General features: G+C 37.5%; 1 protein-coding gene across 4 annotated transcripts in view; it reads right to left on the bottom strand.

Annotated features, from left to right (window-relative positions):
• ZNF277 (zinc finger protein 277) overlaps nucleotides 1-18,025 on the bottom strand; it is a 118,343-nt gene that overhangs the window by 8,210 nt on the left and 92,108 nt on the right. For all 4 annotated transcript variants that reach the window (XM_070617604.1, XM_070617606.1, XM_070617605.1 and 1 more), the window contains exons 5-9: nucleotides 17,857-17,948; nucleotides 11,594-11,704; nucleotides 9,024-9,156; nucleotides 2,668-2,735; nucleotides 1,417-1,513 (exon numbers count right to left, since the gene is read on the bottom strand). In XM_070617604.1, coding sequence (XP_070473705.1) covers nucleotides 1,417-1,513; nucleotides 2,668-2,735; nucleotides 9,024-9,156; nucleotides 11,594-11,704; nucleotides 17,857-17,948 — 501 coding nt within the window. The remainder of the gene's footprint in view (nucleotides 1-1,416; nucleotides 1,514-2,667; nucleotides 2,736-9,023; nucleotides 9,157-11,593; nucleotides 11,705-17,856; nucleotides 17,949-18,025) is intronic.

Below are 18,025 nucleotides of genomic sequence, written 5' to 3'. Positions count from 1 at the left end.
GACTAGAATTATGGACATAGGTCCTCTGCTCCACAGCAGATAGGTAGTTTTACAAATTCTGCTTTTCATTTTATGCTGTCAAATACACTGATTAAACCTGCAAGTTTCTCTTCACTCACAGCTTCCCATAAATTACATTCCTTTTGATTTTTACAAAGCAGACTCATTTTATTCTCTTCCATTCTAGCAATCGTCCATCTGGCTAAAGTTTTAACTCACAAGCTTACGGAGAATAAAGCCCATCTAACTCTCTGTGAAGGCATTTAGTGTAGCACCACAGGCAGAATAATTAGGAATTCCACGGTATGTTGTCATTGAAAGTGACTGAGCAGAGGCTGGGGATACCAGTCACAAGGATACTGCAAGGAGAATTCCTACACAGCATAAGGGTACTAAGGTTCCTTTCAATTCAAAGATAGTAGGATATTATGAGCTAAATTTCAACACTGGAAACTATATACACATACTGGTGGCAATCTGTTTTAGAGAAACTGGTCATCTGCTTTCATAAAGGTAAATGCTCATGGCCTTTTGAGCACTTTCCGAGTCCTTACCTTCCTGAACTAAGAACAGTGTTTCTGAGTGAGAGTGGAGTGAAGGTGGGGAAACAGGAGAGCCTGCTCCACTATTCGTAGAGATTGGTGGGGGAGGGTAGGGAGAGCACATCAGAATCATCCGGTAATGATTTTCTATTATAATCATCTCTCTATCCTCAAATGGCAATACTGTCATGAGTCATTAGATGTCCCCCTTCCCTATCCCCACTGTCCAGCTGAGGATCAGAGGTATAGGGAGTGTCATCTCTTAGATATACTGGAGTGAAAAAGAGGTTTAGAACTACCAGCTTCAAGCTTCATTATAACATAAAAATGGCATCCAAAAGGGAAAGCATAAACTGGAAATGCCCTTAAATTTCTTCTTTCCAAATCCTTGTAACCAAACCAGCTGCAAGACCATACCCTGTACCCTCTCTACTTCCATGCACTTCCCCCTGCCATTTTCTCCACGGGCCTTATAAATGGTAAATTTCTCCCTTCTTGTTCTCCTTATTCACCAGCACAGGAAGCACTGGAAAAAAATTCAGAATGTGTCCATATCCTGGGTACTGTTAATCATGGTTGCAGATCCCACATTATAAGCTAGAATTATGTCATAAGCCTCTCAAAGGTGGGATGGCATCAGTGGTCTGTGAAATCCCACATTAACAGCTCACCCAGGTCCAGTCAATTGTACTAAATTGCCCTGAGTTCCTGTTCTCCTTAATGGACTTGGCCTGTCTCTTCTGTTTTGCTTATGGCACTTTTAGGAATGGGATAATGATTGAGAAACTAAAGGTATAAGCTGGTAAGATTGCAATAATTATCAGCTTCCGCATGTCAGAACAACACAAAATTCAAATGAATAAAAGTATCTCACCTCCATGTGAACATATAATTTCTCAATTGTTTCTGCTTGTTTTTCACAAAATAGGCAGACAGCAGAGACTGGGTGTTCTTCCCAATCAGACCAGTCACTGTATTAAAAAGAAAAGAGCAGACATGGAGATTCCCTTCATTAAGAGGGTGTACTGCACAATGATTTGGTATTACTTTCTCCTCCGTAGGAAACCCTGCCAATCTCTTTCAACTCTGACATTTTTGTAAAGACTGTCATATCATATTATGACTTTTTGATACAGCTTTTGAAATTCAAAGCAGCACCATGAAATTAATATAAATAGTGAACAGGTGCTGCTCCCTTTTCTTATATTTGCCTCTCTTCTGAGCAGCTATTTCACTACAGAATCAATGCAATGTCTTTCTGAGACAACTAGGTTTAATTTGCAAAGGAAACATATCGGGAGACGTGATGCTCTCTCTCATTAACCACAAGCACAAAGTGCACATGCTGTGAGGTGCGATGCTGAGAGTATATTTCTGCATGACAAATAATGCATTTAAAAAAGGCAAACAGTATATCTTTCATGTGGGAAATACTAATCATTTTAAATGGGGCAAGTATTAAATCTGGTGGTAGATAGAGAACTCAAAAAGCATACAAGACCCCTTTTGCCATTTTTTCCCCTCCTTGCATTTATTTTTTGAGATACTGCCAACTTCTTGTCATTCCTAAACCAGGAAAATCAAAATCCCAGGAGAGAAAAGGTTGAACAGCTTTGAATGAAAAGAGGAGGAATAATAGGGAATCCTTGTAGGTTGAAAAGAACACTTTGCAAGCTTATAATTTCAAGCATAGAAGCTGTGGATGTTTTAAGTCGGTCACCAATGAGAAGAACAGAGAACAAGGTTAACTTCAATTGAGTTATATTCTCTACTCAATGACAAGCAGCATGGAGAGTTCAAAGATTTTATCACTTCAAGGTCTGGGGACCGATCGAGTGAACAAAGCACTTTGGAGGGTATTTTTCTCTGAATTATATATCACCTCTGTGTTCAATTATAATGGCAAAACACTATTTAGTCAGAATAACAGTTGCTTTAGTGATTTTTATGTCAGAGTTATTTTGAATCCACGTTTTTGCTACATTACATGAAAGGATACACGGCTTAGAGAGGTTTTCTTTCTCTTTATTCTGTCTCCCCAGAATGATAATTTTAAACCAAACGAAGGAACTGTTTTTCTACTCTTAAAACCCTGTAATTAATTAGCAGCGATAACAAGCCTTACTCTTCCTGATGGTCTAGCAACTCCCGATCATCTTCCAACTGAACTTCTTCCCACGATTTTCCAAGTTCCTTTGTAGAAAGAACAGAGGGATTAGAGAGATGGAGGGGGAGGTGGAAGAGGGGAAAGGAGAGAGAAAACAGACACAGAACTCAAAAACAAAACAAAACACCCCAAACAAAAAACCCACGCTTGACTGGTTTTAAAACAATATAAGTAGGATATATAAAAACTGTTATTTCAGCGATAAGGAGGATATATATCCTAAAATGCTTTTAATATGTTTTTCTTTTTGGAGAAGCAGCAATATCCTTTCAACCAAATTCTTTTCTCTTAAATGCAAACCAGTGTTACTCAACATTGGACACACATAAGAATCTCTCGGGGATCTTTTTAAAAAACCACCAATACCTCTTGACAGAGACCCTGAAATATGCTCCCAGGTGGACTCTGTTTCTATTTGAGGTCCTCCATAGTCTATTTCCCAGGCAGCAGCCACAGTGATCTTTCTAAAGGATATTTCCCTGCTTGCATAAACCCTCCCATGGCTTCTCACACACCTAGAATAAACTTCAGAGTCCTTGCCATGCCTCTAAGGCCTCTTGACTTTGTCCTGGCTCTCTCTCCATCCCTTATGTCCCACCACTTTTTCTGTGGCTCAGTCCGCTCCAGCCAGACTGGTCTTTTTGCTATCCCTTGCACACAGCAAGCTCAACTCCACCCAACTGCTTCTGCACTTGTTGAATCGTCGGCCTGAAACACTGCTCGCTCACATATCTGCATGGCCCAGTCATTCTGGTCTCTACTTAAATGTTTCTGCCTCTTTTTCTGACTCTCTGTCTAAAACAATATCCCTCTTCCAAGTTACTTTCTATTCCTCTGTGGCATTTTATTTTTCTTTAAAGCACTGATCATCACCTGCAATCATTTTGTGATCTGTTTCCTTATTTGCCATCCATCTCCTCCACTAGAATGTCCATGAGGACATTCAAAAACAAAGAACTACAAGTGCCATTAGGATTTAGGAAAAAAAGAAAATCTCTATCATTCATCGACTTAATGAGAGAATTTGAAGCTGTCATTATTTATCAGTTAAATGATGTATAAACTCAGACATGCATGGATTTACCATAATGTCATTAGAGACTGTTAATTTGGACTCTATAATGTACTTTCCAGAGTCATCATGAAGTGTCTGAACCTCATTACGGACCCAAGAATGGCCTCAACACTGCCAAAAGGATCCTTGTTATCTGGAACTTTTGGTGATGAATTAAATGTTTCATGCAATACTTGGTCTCTCTGGACTTGGACTTAAGGATATTGTTGCAAGATTTTACTCAAGGATGGGCCATCTGTGGTATTACCATTCTCAATGATAGGGGCAAATATTGCTTATCAATAAATGTTTTGAGCCAAAAGTGACAAAAAATGTCTTTCACGGTCAAACTTTCAAACTCAAAGCATCACTTGGCAACTTTCTCAGTATTCAGTACAATACGTAGGGATTTAGCTAGGTAAAACAGCACTAACCATTTACCACTTGAGAGGAAAATGGAACACTGTGTTCATTAGTACATTAGGGAACATGTGATTTGCATGTGACAGTGATCCAGACTTTCCTAGTGGGCTCTGCCTTGTACAGTTAAACACATGATTTATAACAGGAACAAGACCCAATGAGAAAAAAAAGCACATAAGTCTCTAATTAAGACTCTGTGCCTGCTAATGAATCATGTCAGGAAAGCAAAGAATGCAAGAAAAACAAAGTTTGGAAGGCATGTCTGTAAAGATGTTCAGAACACCCTCTCAAACCCCTGCATCAGATGGCTTATGATCAATGAGAGGGTGGAAAAAACCATGGAAAAAAAAGATTCCCTTCACCCACTACCTCTCTGCCCCAAAACACACGCACTTACATGTGCTACACAAAAAATCCATTAGAAACAGAGAGATAGAGCTGTTTTAAATGTAAATAATTTCATTAGAGAGAACTATAGCAAAACTATGAAAAACAGGGCAAAAACCTACATTTGTTACAAATGGCTCCGTATATGTTAATAAAAATTTAAATAAAAAGATGATAAAACCACTGTAAAAACAGTTCCCTTTAGAAAAACTCAGTGCTCGGAACATGAGCCCCTTAGGAATATGTAGCTGAAGTTTTGATGATGATGTAATGCAGTCTGTTGCCCTCTGAGGCAGGAGTATCTGAATGTGAAACTGCCTAGGACCTTGTCCTCTTAAGCATCCTCACTATCCATGAACCCTTTTGTTTGTGAGAACAAAGAAAGAACTTTAAGCAGATAATCTGGACTATACAAAGGATGTTTAATGTATTTGCAAGTCTGTTATGAATCAAAAACTGATATGAATTATTAAGCATGGAAATTATCTCACCTAAGGAGGGAAAAAGGAATTTGTCAATTTGCTGAGCTCAGAGGAGAACCAGAAACAGCCTCTTTGTCCCGTGGCTCTCCCACCTTTTATGACTATTAGAGTGCATCTTGCCAGGAATATCCTGGATGCTTCCATCACTGCAGGTCTGGAGATTCTGTTTAAAGTGGAGGTAAGAAACTATGGGTGCATGACTCAATTACTGCATATACTACTATAGAAGAAGTCAAAACTTCAGCTTTGTACACACCATTACAGGTGTTGAAATTAATGTGCTTACATGTCTGTCTCTCATACCAACCTCTAAACTCTTTGAGAGTAGTGACTCAAATCAACCACCTTATCTGCAATATTTGTCTTTCTGTTCCACCAGGGTCTGGTACCTGGCAGGCACTCAAATGTGTATAGAATGTATGAAGCCAATGAAATTACTTCTGCACGGAAGAGGATGTGAGAAATGGATAGACAGACACTGACTACTAATATACCAATTCTTCTCTCTTTTGCCCACATTCATGCACTCATGTCAGCCTTTTCCCTCAGAGGAATAAACAGTGAATGCCTCTCATTCTTTTGTGGTTTATTTTTACCTTTAAAAAAAATAAAGTAATACTATTATTCATTGCTTAATTAACTTTTAGAATATTTTATTCTTCATGTTAAATATTTTTCATTAATGGGGTCTAAAAACCTAAAATGATGCTGAGAAACCTTTGGCCCTCATTTATCTCTAATTTCACACTACTAGTATTTGGAACAATCTTGTATATACTCATTCTATGTATTAGTATACCTTTTATTTATGACAATATTCCTAGACTGTGATTACGGTGGGCATCTCTGGTAAGCACTTCTCTGGGTTAGGACACCTACACATCTTTAGGGACTTTATTAGCTTCTTCAATCCTTTTCAAAGGTAAGTTTACATCATTTCCAAAATGCTAAGGCATCATAACACATTTTAGTTTTTTAAAAAAATCATTCTTATTGTTGTTGGTTATTTACTTCAGCCTGAAAGCACACAGGGCTAAGAAGGCTAAGGTTGTGGGGCCAGAGCCCTTAAAGAGCTGATTAAAGTCAGCTTTGAACTTGGCTCAGTTTCTAGTTTCTAGCGCAAAAGAGAATAGGCAAGGAAGGGTGAACAGATCATTACGAATTCATCACTGTTACTTGATCAAAGACTCAACTTGAAGTGTAAGAGGTAGGTACTAGTATTATTTCAACTGTAAAAATTGAGAAAAAAGTGAAGGAACCTGATGCAGAGAGAGATTAAGGAAATAGCTCCAGCTATGTGATCTTGGGAAAATTATTCAACCTCTCTGTGCCCCAGGCTCCTAATCTATAAAATGGGGATAATGATAAAATCTGCGTCATAGGGATGTGGTTAAGAGTATATGACTTAATATAAATACCTAAGACAGTGCTTGACACATATCAAGCACTCAGATGCTGCTAGTTAAAAAAAATTCTATCAATATTATCTTAAAGTGATTTAATTTTCATTTTTATATGTTATCAAAGCCTGTACATTCCCTTGAAGCACTTCTCTCAAGCCATGATTCATGGCGCATCAGATCTGGGCACTCTGGGCAGTATAATCTAACATGCGCATCTAGAGACAGCTGGCCCCCCCAGATAATTTCAGTTTTGACAGTCGCACTACTTGATGCTCAGGGAATGAAGTATCACACTTTCCTAAAAGTCCCAGAACAATGTGAGTGAGCAGTCCCTTTGAGGTCTCCTCTAAAAGGTAAACACCTCCAGGTATATAATGTCCCACTAGCCCCAAGCTCTTGAATGTTAGTTTAAAAGAGCCCAGAAGAAAGTACTATTAGATTCTTCCATAGCTTTCTGCAGTAGCTGAATATTTCTCAGAGCTAACACTGAAGTCCACTCCTTATTGGGTCTGGCTTGAGCCCTGAAGCAGTGTTTGCTCTAGGGAATTAACGACTGAGCAAGTTCAAGAGTGAAGGACTCAAAGGGTGCCTTTGCCTTTAGCTAGTTGTAAAACATTTGTAGCAAACCATGCAACCTCTCAAGAGCCAATCTTGAAACACATGCTAAACTTGCTTTTCAAGGGGAGTGTTTTTTTTTTTAAAGATTTAATTTTTTGCTTTTTCTCCCAAAGCCCCCCAGTACATAGTTGTGTATTTTCACTTGTGGGTCCTTCTAGTTGTGGCATGTGGGATGCCACCTCAGCATGGCTTGATGAGTGGTGCCATGTCCACACCCAGAATTTGAACTGGTGAAACCCTGGGCTGCCGAAGCAGAGCTCGTGAATTTAACCACTGGGCCACAGGGCCGGCCCCTCAAGGGGAGTTTTATTTTAACACTATAAGGATTAGTTAGAACAGACAAAAAGTCCACCCTAGAGCAGAGATTTCCAATATAATTCAGGATATGCTTGTTTCTGCCCAATAGATAAAATGGCTGATTATAATCAATTATGCTTTTTGTGGCCAATGGTTTTGGATTCTAATTCATTCATACAGAGAGGAAAATACCAGTTTCCATTTGCTTAAGAAAAGTGCCAGAGGGGCTGGCCCCAAGGTGTAGTGGTTAAGTTCAGTGCGCTCAGCTTCAGTGGCCTGGGTTTGCAGGTTTCGATCCCAGGTGTGGACCTACACCACTTGTCAGCATGCTGTGGCAGTGACCCACATATAAAGTGGAGGAAGACTGGGACAGAAGTTAGGTCAGGGCTAATCTTCCTCAACAGAAAGAAAAAAGAAAACTATCAGAAATAGAACTCTCCATCTTTCTTTCAATCCCACTGGAGAGTTACTTAATCCCCCTCTTTAGAGGAGTAGTTTCCCTCCTTTGTTGTGTACACCTAAAAAATCAGGCAATTGGGGGCAGGGCCAGTAGCACTCCCCAGTCATTGTGTCAATCAAAAATCCACTCAAATTTCCAAATGCCACCCTAGCAACACCTGCCTCCAACTGAATCAAAGGGACTGTAATCTACAGAAGTCAACAACTGGTAGTGAAGTTTCTGGGCAAAGAGTTCTTTCCATGTATTTAAAATTCTTGACCTAATAAACTCCTTAGTCCATCCTACTAGCCAAACAAACAAAAGTCCTCTTGCCTAGTGAAATAACTTGGTTTCTCTGAAATTTCCATGAAAAATAAGCTGGCCCAAGAGAACAATAAAGATATATTTTTTTGTGGGCAAGGGAAGCTTTTCTTTAATAAGGAGAGAGGGGAAGAATTAAGAGATTGTTATTTTATTTATTTTTTTAATTAAAAATTTTTTTTTTAAAGATTGGCACCTGAGCTAACATCTGTTGAGATTGTTTTTAAATAATTATCTAGAATAGATAATTATCCAGCACCTAGCACACCCAGAGGTCAACAAATGCTTTTTGAATAGAACACAAAAGTCTCTGCCCTCAAGGTAATAGATAACACAATAAATGAGGAAGAGTGTGTGCATATCCAAGAGCTTTACATTCATCTTTTTTTTGGTCAAGATCACTGTGAGTTCTAGAGACACGTCATTCTTTTTTTTTTTTTTTTTTGAGGAAGATTAGTTCTGAGCTAACTGCTGCCAATTCTCCTCTTTGTTGCTGAGGAAGACTGGCCCTGAGCTAACATCCATGCCCATCTGCCTCTACTTTATATGTGGGACGCCTACTATAGCATGGTGTGCCAAGCGGTGCCATGTCTGCACCCAGGATCCAAACCAGTGAGCCCGGGGCCGCCAAAGCAGAACGTGCGCACTTAACCACTGTGCCACTGGGCCGGCCCTGAGACACGTCATTTTTACTATATAAACATCTGACAAATCAAATTAAGTAACACTTTGTAAACCAACCATTTTAAAGCTAATCACTGCTTGAAAGTATCCCTCAGTTACATTTTGACCTTTATACTAACTGCTTGTTTAAATATTAGATGGCTCTTAGAAAGATTTTTATTTGCAGAAATGCAATCAAATTTTAAATTATGAAGAGAAAGCCTTACCAAATAATTGATGACATAAAATCGGTCATATTCTCTGTTCTTAGGATTGATCTTCCGATGCTGTTTTTTCCTCATATGATCTTTAAGCGTATTTTTGTCTCTGAAGGTCTTCTCACAGTACAAGCATTGCAAGCTAAAATAAATACATAAACACTGATAGATTAAAGAAGTCTCTTGGATAGTAGCTGAAATAGTCTTTTATTTTCTTGAAGTCTTATATTTATTCATTTTAGGTCATAGGGAATCTTCAAATGGGATGTGACATCCTTGTCAGAACTCCTCTCACTTTATTCATTTGGCTTTGTAGGATGCATGCTACAGTTTATTTTGTAGTTGGCTAAGTTGGCCAGCTTTGCTATGTAGTTAAAACTGTGTAAAGATAGTTAATATCCAAAAATTATTTTGGTACTTTACTAATCAAATTACCTATTCTAAAAATGAAAATATAGGTATGCTCTTCAAATAATTATAATGATAACTAGCATTGGCTACCTCCACTGAGTATAACAATTTGTCCATGGTTTGGCATATCCTTTGAGCTGACTTTCAGGGTTTGATTCCCAGCTCCAGTACCTACTAGCTATGGGACTATGTGACTGGGTTAAGTTACTTGCCCTTTCTGTTGTCATTCATTTTCTGACCTTTACAGTGAAGATAATACCTACATTTTAGAGGATTTTTATGATTACTTATACATATATATGCATATATAGTTTATATATTGAAGATTTAATACATCTACACAAAAAATATATATGTGTAATTTTTGTATATATGAATAAAGTATCTCTGTATAATTAACATATATAAATAAAATATCTAGCACAGTTCATAGCACACAGTTAAGCGCTCAATAAATGGTAGCTTTTACTACTATCTTATCATTCTCATGTACTCTCTCCTTGAATATTTCCACTGACTGGGAATTCATTACCTAACGAGGCAGTAATTAACAGTTTTAAACAGATTACTAACAAAATGTCTTTCTTTTCCTAAACTGGACAGTTGATACTGCCAGTCATATCTACCCAACAATCATTAGAGTTCTACTTTTTGGAGTCACATAGATTAAGTCTAATCTCCCTTCTACATGAAAACTCTTAAATGAATGAAATTTGTTGTTTCAGTTCTGAATTTTTTTCAACTCTACTAAACAGCCTTTCAACTATTTCTTATGCCACAGAAATAACTATATGCTTTTACAGTAACCAATTTATAGGCGATAAGCTGATTAGGAATATTCATTATTGCACAAATTAGAATTTTGTGCTACCAAATTCTAGCACATTTGGTATTATTTTATAAATGAAGGGTCATTCAATAAAAGAGCGAAGGGACTTGTTTTAACATAGTGTTGATACCAGAATTTGAATTTAGAACTTTTTATAATTGATTTATATCACTTGATACTTTTTTAAAAACTTTTTATTAAGATTATAATAGTTTAAAACCTTGTGAAATTTCAGTTGTACATTATTGTTGGTCATGTTGTAGGTGCACCACTTCACCCTTTGTGCCCTCCCCCCACCCCGCCTTTCCCCTGGTAACCACCAATCAGTTCTCTTTGTCTATATGTTTAACTTCCACGTATGAGTGGAGTCATACAGAGTTCGTCTTTCTCCATCTGGCTTATTTCACTTAACATAATACGCTCAAGGTCCATCCATGTTGTTGTGAATGGGACGATTTTATCCTTTTTTATGGCTGAGTAGTATTCCATTGCATATATATATATATATATATATATATATATATATATATATATATATATACCATATCTGCTTTATCCAACCATCAGTTGACAGGCACTTAGGTTGCTTCTGATACTTCTTTTTTAAGGTTACTGCTCCAAATGTTGTGGGCTGAGATACCACACTCTTTAGTATTATATTTAAATGAAGAAAACTAGGTTTGAGACAAAAAATCTTGTGCCCTTTCCTAGAAAGAAAATTGGATGGATTTTTGAAAGCCATTTTGGTGACCCAGAGAATTTCTTTCCTTATTTCTCTAAGTAAAGCTCTAGATACCAAAGGTTGCCAGAATATGACCTTGGGAAAAGCAGAGCATTACGATATATAAACGTGGTTAAATACTAAAAGGCAGAAGAATGTATACAGTATGTTATGTCCTGCATAAAGCTGAACAACATACAACAATTTGACAATATATTTACTTTACTAAATATGTAGAAAAATTATAGTGAAAAGGAAAGGAATTATAAATCCAAAATTAAGAACAGTGGTTTTCTGGGGAGATACTAATGAGGAAAGGCAGAAAGGGAGATTCAAAGGAATTAATAATGTTCTATGTCTTAGGCTAGACATTGAATATATTTTTCGTATCCCATGTAACATACATTACACGGTTATGTACATTGTTTTGTATATATGACACTTTTATTTAAAAAGCACCAAAAGGCAATATGATCTAGACAAAATGAGAACTCCTCCAACAAGAGAAATGAGAAAATTCCATTTCTTTAATTACTTCTAATTATTAATTTTTAAAAATTCACAACAAAGTCCAAGATTAAAATAGCTTCAGGTCATGTTCCTTAAAAAAGTACTTACTTGTCAAGCTTTTTCTGCAATGTACATAGAAATTCGTTGCAATTAACAATGTTGTCTGGCAATCCAATGTTGAAAGCATGTTCTCTGGCCATGTGGTTCAAAAGAACAGATCTAGGAAGAAATTCAAGCAATGTGTATTATTTATAAATCATCTAGGAACAAATCAAGTCAGGAATAGCATTTGTATAATGATAACAACACTAATTAGAAGTATAAGCAAGTGTTAAACATGGAAACACACATTTGGGCTACAAAAGAGTGATATGTTACAAAGTATCTAAGTACATATATAGTCACACCAGTTCTTTAAAGAGAGTCCAAGTTTGTTCCACTATCTGCCAGTGGAAAGGGTTACTCTGCACAGGTGAATTGGGTTTCTGTCCTTTAAACTATTAAATAAACTATGCTTTGCCTACTTCTCTAATTCATCATGAGGAAGAGGAAGCAATGACTGCCCAAGAGAAATATGACCTGCTATGACCTGGGATTATAGACATTTAGTCAGTTTATCATTGGACAGACCTGGAACCCACAGTTCACACATCTATTTACACGTAAGGGTTATGATAACCTGGATACAGAATGACCAGCCTATTGATTAGTGTATGCCAAAAAGGAAAATTTTAATTTATGTAACTTTTACATAGCAAAAAAGACTATATGTAAAATACATTCTATTGGGCCTTTATCACAAGTTTAGTTCATAAAATAAAGGTGATAGGTTTTTGGAACTCATTAGTACACATACCATTGACAGTATAGTGACATGTTATACGGTTTATCTAGCTTATTTAGACATGTAGCTGGCCTCAAAAGAATTGTTTTTAGTGTTGTTTCCCCTCTAGAAAGGGAAATAAAGCAACTACTTCTAAGAAAATGTTTGCTGATCTTTTTTTTTTTTTTACTATGTTGGAGACACATTTATCAATCTCATAGTTAATATGCCCATTTGTCATTGATAACTTTGAATAAAACTAATATTTGGTGGAGTACTTCCAAGTGACTTTTGGGTCCACAGACACAGCTGGATTTTCCCAGGGGTTCTAGGCCTGAGGCCCAGTCTGTGGAAGGGTCAAGGTGGAAGCAGAGCTGGGAGTCTCTTGCAGGGGGTGGGGTGGGGTGGGTGAGTGGCAGGAGGTGTAAGGCAGAGGGTTGGAAACTTCCCCCACCCCCAAGGCTGTGATGAGGCAGGGTACAGTGACTCTGGATCCAAGGAGGTACTCCTTCAAGTAGCCTAGCCATAGTTATACCTGCCCAGAACTTCCAGGCCAAAGATCCAGACCCTAGATTGTACCAGGATGGGGGTCATAAATAACAGCTGGCTCAAGGGGTATGCATGAGTTGGGAGGTTTCTCTAATTTCCAGTCTATGTAGCATCCGGATCTCTTGTCTTCAAGGGTCACAATGAATGTACTCATGGGAGACCAGTTCTGCTCTTGATCGCTCTGGGGCCTAAAGGCCTGGTTTCTAGGGTCCGTAAGTTAGGAGATGGGAGCTAAGTTACTGTATTTTTCCTTCTCAAATACTTTTCCCTCTTTACACTGTAGGAATAAAGATTTCCCTACAAAGTTTAACACTACAGTTGCCTGAGGCAATACCAGTTAGGGTAAACAATAGGCTGGCCGAAAATCTAGGGAATGAGATATCCGTGGGGGACTTTGAAAAGTTCCAACATACTCCCAGGGATCTAGAAGACCATGCACACATGCAGGGCTGTGCATGTGCAGGAAATACTTGAGAAGACCCTAGCCTCTGACCTCTGGCTGACTGTGAGACTCTACCACAAGTAGTACGACTAGGGCAGAGCTGTAAGCTGACAGTGTTGAAGGTGTCCCTCAAGCCACATACCGAGCCCCTTGAAAAGGGCAGAAAATATACTGGTTGAAGGCATTTAATGAAATCTCTGTCTTATCATTAGCTGAACACTGAACTTAACTAAGCAGATAGTTCAGTGGCCACACACACCCAAGAACCCACTTTAGAGAATTAGTCCAAGAAAGTCACTAAATATACAAACTGCAAGAACAAACAAAAACCCCTAGTTGGAGGGAAAGAAGGAATCTGAATCTTAGAGTTACCACAGTATATTATTTAAAATGTTGAGTTTTCAACAAAAAATTATAAGACATACAAAGAAACAAGAAACTATGGCCCATTCATATGAAAAGGAAGGAGTCAATAGAAATTGTGCTTGAGGAAGCCCAAGTGTTGGACTTACCAAAGACTTTACATCACCTAACATGAATATGTTCTATGAACTAAAGGAAACCATGCCTAAAGAATCAAAGAAAAATATGAGAATTTTATCACACGAAAGAGGGAATACTAATAAAAGATAGAAAATTTTAAAAACCTAACAAATCCTGGAGTTGAAAAGTACAATAACTGAAATGAAAAATTCACTAGAAGGACTCAAAAGAAAATTTGACCTGGCAGAAGAAAGAACCAACGACCTTGAAGATTGGTCAATTGAGATTTTCCAGTCTGAGGAATAGAAGAAAAAAGAATGAGGAAAAATTGAGCATTAGAGACCATCACGTCTAACAACATATGTATAATAGGATTCCCAAAAGGCAAGGAGCGAGAGAAAAGGGCAGAAAGAACATTTGAGGAAATAATGGCTGAAAACTTCCCAAATTTGATGAAACATATTAACCCAAACATCTAAGAAGCCCAACAAATTTCAGGCAGAATAAACCAGAGAGACTCATACCAAGACAAAAACTGCTGAAACCCAGACAAAGAGAGAATCTTGAAAGTAGCATGAGAAAAGTGATTCATCATGCACACAGGGTCCTTAATAATACTAACACAGACTTCTCATCAAAAATCATGGAAACTAGAAGGCTGTGGGATGACATATTCAAAGTGCTTAAGGAAGAAGACTGTCAACCAAGAATTCTATATCCAAAAAAATGATTTCTCAAAAACTGAAGGTGAAATCAAGACATTCCCAGATAAACAAAAACTGAGAAAATTCAGTGATAGCAGATCTACCCAACAAGAAACTAAAGGAAGTCCTTTGTCCTAAAATGAAAGGATGCTAGACAGTAACTCAAATCTACATAAAGAAATAAAGAACACTAGTAAAGGTAATTACATAGTCAAATATAAAAGGCAGTATGAATGAATTTTTGTTTATAACTCTTTTCTTCCCATATCTGATGTAAAAGACAACTGCATAAAGCCAAAATTATAAAACATGCTAATAAGCTTACAACGCATACAGATGTAATTTGTATAACAATAGCACAAAGGGGTGGGAAAGATTTTTGGAGCAAAGTTTTTGTACATTATTGGAATTACATTGGTATTAACCTGAACTTGATTGTTTTAAATTAACATGTTAGTTGTAATCTCCAGTGAATTGTAGTGAATGGTGAATGGGCCACTAAGAAAACAACTCAAAAAATACAGTAAAAGAAACAAAGAAATTAAAATGGTACACCAGAAGATATCTATTTAATACAAAGAGGGCAGTAATGGAGAAGGAGAGGAATAAGAAGACCTAAAACATAACAAAAACAAATAGCAAAACAGTATAAGTAAATCCCATCTTCTCAGTAAATACATTAAACATCAACGGATTAAACATTCTAATCAAAGGCAGACATTAGGAGACTGGATAAAAAAACATGATCCAACTATATGTGTCTACAAGAAACCCATTTCAGATTCAAAGACACAAACCGGTTAAAAGAAATAGCTTTATACATTGCAGAGTCAAGAGGATATAGGAGAAAGAGTAGATGTAGGATAACAAAAAAGTATTTACTCCTCTATCCCATCCTTTATCTACTTCCTTCATCTTTCTATTCTTTTTATGTCTCTAGGCTGGGAGGACACAAACATAAGCCCAAAACACTGCTAACATAGTGCCTAGCTGGAATCAGATTGTATCTTTAATCTTTTATTATAAACTGACCTTTTCATAAACAAGAACTGCAGAAGGAAAGGGGACATTTTACAAAAACTAGATGCTGCTTATCTTTGTCACTGATTAATTTCTTAAAAACTTCATTTATTGAGGGCCGGCACAGTGGCGCAGTGGTTAAGTTCGCACATTCCACTTTGGCAGCCCAGGGTTCCCGGTTCAGATCCCAGGTGCGGACCTACGCACCGCTTGTCAAGCCATGCTGTGGCAGGTGTCCCACATATAAAATAGAGGAAGATGGGCATGGAAGTCAGCTCGGGGCCAGTATTCCTCAGCAAAAAAGAGGATTGATGGTAGCTGTTAGCTCAGGGCTAATCTTCCTCAAAAAAAAAAAAACAAGAAAAAGTTAAAAGTCCAATGTCAAAATGAAAAAAAAAATTTCATTTATTAGAGAACACTGACATAGTCAATCAAGACTACTGAGGAGCTCACTTAATTCCCATGTGATCCCACTCAGAGAATACAGATACAGATAGAAAAGAAGAAGAGGAGGATTATGTTAGGAGCTAGAGGAGCACCAATGTTCAGTAGGTTGAAATACCAATATTACCAGAATTTAATATCATATGGACATATATTTAAATCATATCAATACTACATTTATCATGAGAACTTAAAAATATGATTTGCAGCTTCTTATATGTCAATACTAGGGATTCCTAACAATAATCACATGCTTCCTCGCTAGGTTAATAACAATCTTAACCTAAAGTCAGAGATATCCTGCTAAAAGGTTGTCAATAACAATGTTGGCTAAACTTTTGATAGTAGGTGGGTTTTCACTGATCCATAACAACTCTCACACTTGGTCTTCACTCCCATCACCATAAAGCTCTTTGAAAGCTCTGGAAGGACAGAGTTAGAGGCATAACCAGTGACCGTGGCACAGATTTTTCTCTATGCTAACTGATCTATATGAGAATCAAATCTTCATCATGGGTGTTTTAAACATTAACGCTTTAACCAAACCCTTTTCTAAATTCAAATGAGTAGCTACCCTCTCCTTTTCAATGTTTTTTAGACAACAATGTCAGTTACTGTGCTAAGCTGTTTTTTTTTTTTTTTTTTTTAACTAAAGTGGGCAGAAGATGATATTTTTCTGATTGTCCACTGTATGCTGTCACTAAAACTATTTCCAGTTCCTAGAGGTTACAATTTCATGACTTGTTTTTAAGTGAATATACATTTATAAATATCACTACTGTATAATAGGAAATTTGTCTGGTTTTTGTCCCTGGTTCCTGGAATAGAGCTCCTAAAAACCCTTGTAATTTCTCTATGATAGGATTATCTTTGTTACGCCAACAAGGTGACTCATAGTGGACCCCTAGATAGCTTCAGGTCAACAGAAAGACTAACCACAGGATTACAGGGCTGGACCTTTGAGCCAGCCTGACCTACAGAGAGGGGAGAGGGCTGGAGATTAAGTTAAATGATTTAATCAATCATGCTTACATAATGTAGCCCCATTAAAAGTTCTGGACACTAAAGTTCAGTGAATATTCCTGGTTGGTGAATACATTGATATGCTGGGAGAGTGATGTGTCCTGATTCCTTAGGGAGAGGGCACAGAAGCTCCGGTTCGGGACCCTTCCAGACCTTGCCCTGTATGTCTCTTCTTTTGGCTCTTCCTGATCTGTATTCTTTATAATAAAACTGTAATTGTAAGTATAGTACATTCCTGAATTTTGTGAGTCATTCTAGTGAACTATTGAACCTATGCAAGTTACTGGTGGGAATCTCTGAATTTGTAGCGAGTTGGTCAAAAGTGCAGGTGTCCTGGGGAACCCCTGAACTTGTGGCTGGTGTCTAAAGTGGGGGAGATCTCGTTGGGAATGAAGCCCTTAAATCTATAGAATCTGATGTTAAGTCAGTGTTAGAATTGGATGACAGTACACCAGTTGGTTTTGGACCAGTTGGGGCTGGTGACAGAACTCCCAATCCCCCAGTTTTTCTTCCTTAGATCTTTACCATTTTTAATATCCAAAAGTGAAACACCAAAACCTGCTAAAGGTTTAGAGGTAACAAGCTTATACAGAAGGGTGTGTCTGTAGAAGTCTGTTGCACATGGCCTTGCCTGCCAGCCAATTTAAGAATCCCCGTAACATTAAACAAATCTATTTCGGCAGTTAAAAAATCTATTCCCCTGCTCTGCCTAGAGTAACTACAGTCCATCTTTGATGTTACGCATATTAAAAAAAAATTACTGCTGATATATGAAAGAGTCCTGAGCCAATCCATGGAACTCAATTTATATAACCACTATGGATGTTTTGATGAGTTTTCAGAGGAAGAACAGTAACACTTAAAGACATGCGTAAAGACAAACCTATTTCCAAGGAATTCCTCACTGCAGAACATACAAATGCCATGAAAATTGTTATCGTTTCGTTCTTGCTGCTGTTGTTCCAGAATTTCCTTCTGTAAAGTAGAAACAGATATGTGATATTATGTTTAATAAATGCACAGTTAGCTAGTGAAAAATGTCATAGTCTGCA

The sequence above is a fragment of the Equus przewalskii genome, chromosome 4, assembly GCF_037783145.1.
Source record: "Equus przewalskii isolate Varuska chromosome 4, EquPr2, whole genome shotgun sequence".
Lineage (NCBI taxonomy): Eukaryota > Metazoa > Chordata > Mammalia > Perissodactyla > Equidae > Equus > Equus przewalskii.
Note: the sequence above shows the minus strand (reverse complement) of the source record. Positions and strands in the feature narration are given on the sequence as shown.